The sequence below is a fragment of the Coffea eugenioides genome, chromosome 4 (assembly GCF_003713205.1).
Source record: "Coffea eugenioides isolate CCC68of chromosome 4, Ceug_1.0, whole genome shotgun sequence".
In the NCBI taxonomy this organism is placed as follows: domain Eukaryota; kingdom Viridiplantae; phylum Streptophyta; class Magnoliopsida; order Gentianales; family Rubiaceae; genus Coffea; species Coffea eugenioides.
In genome coordinates this window covers 32,147,347-32,149,872 of record NC_040038.1, presented here as the reverse complement: position 1 = coordinate 32,149,872, position 2,526 = coordinate 32,147,347, and the positions used below count along the sequence as shown (strand labels likewise).

The window sequence follows — 2,526 nt, the reverse complement described above, 5'->3', positions numbered from 1 at the left end:
GTATAGTGCCTGCTCTGGAGGATTGCATTTTCATTCTAGGCCTACCCTTGGCACAAAAAGGGTTCCCCCATAGGACTTGCATCCGAATTACTTTAATTTATACTAACTCGTGTCTTTTTCTCTTTCTTTTTCTTTCTTTTAATAGCAGTTAAGCCAGAAAGGGAGTCTAAATAGGGATTTTTCCTAAATTTTCAGGTGTTTTTCAAATATAGCTACACAAAAAGCCCCATCGTTATACGATCTCGCAGTCAGGCTTTGAGAAACTGTGTAAACATGGGTACACACCCGGAATCATCCGACATGCCTGTAACGGCCCCGTTAGCTGATTTGGCAAACCTAGGAGCTCAACTGAGCGAAGTTTTGAATAAATTCAATGAGCTGAACATGGAAATGACCACACAACGGCGCGTGATCGACCAGTTGGTTGCTGGTAGTGGTAGCGGTGGTCAACCTGAGCCTTTACCTGCTAACCAACCTCAACCGCAACCAATACTTTTACCCTATACTCAAACCCCTTTTACCCCGCATTTTGCAAATCCGCGTGAAGAAACTTTTATCTATCCCACTCATGGCTTACCCCATACCCAGGCACCCGCTATCCAAACCAATCCTCCTCACCCCCAAATTCCCTAAAATTATCCACACATTAGTCTGAATATGCCACTCGAACCTCAGGGACCACATTATTACTCCATCGCTGAGCCATTTAACATGGATACCGCCACCCAAGCGAAAGCAGAAGCTGGGGAGCCGTCTGCATCGATGGATAAGAATTTGCTAAAGCGATTGGATCGGTTTGAGGAATTCATAAGGAAAAGCCAAGGTTTGAACAAACAAGGAGGTCTGGACTACAACGAGCTATGCCTATTTCCGGATATGCAATTGCCCATGGGTTTCAAAACGCCCAAGTTTAGCAAGTATGACGGAATGGGCAACCCCAAGACGCATCTCCGAATGTTTGCCAACAAGTTGGGCAAGCCAATAGATGACGAGAATCTACCAGTTCATTTGTTTCTTGAAAGCTTAGAAGGCGATGCACTGGACTGGTATTCCAATTTGAAGCCTGAGGATATGAGGACATGGATGGACTTATCAACCACTTTTGTAAGGCAATACGAATACAATTGCGAGCTGGCTCCAACGAGGACCACATTGGAGGGAACCAAGAGGAAACCATCCGAGGACCACAAGACATATGCGAAGAGATGGAGGAAATTGGCCGCCAAGGTGGAGCCTCCCATGACTGAAGATGAGATTGTTCGTACGTTCATCAAAACTCATGACCCGCCCTACTTTGAGGAGATTTTTCGCATGACGGGATGGTCATTTGCAGCAATTATCAATAAGTTGGAGGAATATGACGAATACGTCAAAGCAGGGAAAATTGTCAATGTATCAGCTTTAAAATCACAGTTGGACGCCTTGCAAGGTCAAAGTAATAATAGAAGGGAGCCTCAACGTAAGAAGAAAGAGGAGGAAACTACTTTTGTGTGGGACCAAGGACCGTTTTCAAGACCCAGATCCTAACGTTACCACACATATTCATCTCGCTACCCAAACCCATGCCCTGTTTACCATACTCGACCTCAGCCAAACTATGCAAGCCCACCTACAATGCCTTCCCTAATATCTCAAAACAATTCTCAAATTCGACTTCGTCTACCTTATAATCCCAGACCTGCTCCACCAAATCAACAGACTTACAACCCTCCTCAAACCAATAAAATACAAAAACCTGGTCGATCTCGAACTTTTACCAACTTAGGCCAACCCATTGACCAACTGTACGAACAGCTCAAGGCCGCCGGTGAAATCGATGACATACCTCCTCCAAACTACTCTCGTCGAGGTCTCTCTGCTGGGTACGACCCTCAAGCCGCTTGTGCCTACCATTCTAGAGCGCCCGGTCACTCAACCAGTAATTGTTGGGTACTAAAACATAAGATCCAGGACATGATCGAAACAGGAGATATAGTGTTAAGGAAAAGGGAAGAACAAGGACTGAGCATAAGTACGAATCCCTTTCCTGAACACAAGGACACCTTTGAGGCATTTACCCCCAATGAAGAAATTTGAAAATCCTGGGAATGGCTGAATTAGTGAGGTTCCTCCCTCTTGAAGGGAAGTTTCGATAAATTTGGGGAGTTGTTTTGGTTAAAACCAATAAAAATCATTCATACATGTGTCTTTTGTTTAACTATGTCTTTTGTAAATAGTTTTCAATCAAGTGACTGCTAAAGACACGTTTCATGGTATTAAGTTTGGTTTTTGTCTATAAATTCAATAAAATGTACAGTTTTATATATATATTGTGACTTACACATTCTTTTCAGATGGCTCAGAATAAAATCGTCTGACCCTTTGGATATCACTGTTCAAAAATTTGATGGCAACGATCTCACGAATGAGAATTTGAATTTCAAAATGAGAGGAGTGGTGAAAAGACATCCGAAAATGTTTCAAAGAAGCCCGAATGGAATAAAAAGAAGTTCAAGCCGAATCGGGATCAAGATTAGGAATAAGAAG

At 43.1% G+C, this 2,526-nt stretch overlaps 1 protein-coding gene across 1 annotated transcript; it reads left to right on the top strand.

Moving 5' to 3' along the window:
• The first annotated feature begins 657 nt into the window (after positions 1-657).
• Positions 658-1,527, top strand: LOC113769248. The gene has a single exon (XM_027313713.1). It carries the CDS (start codon positions 658-660, stop codon positions 1,525-1,527), a length of 870 nt encoding a protein of 289 aa, XP_027169514.1.
• Positions 1,528-2,526: the final 999 nt, after the last annotated feature.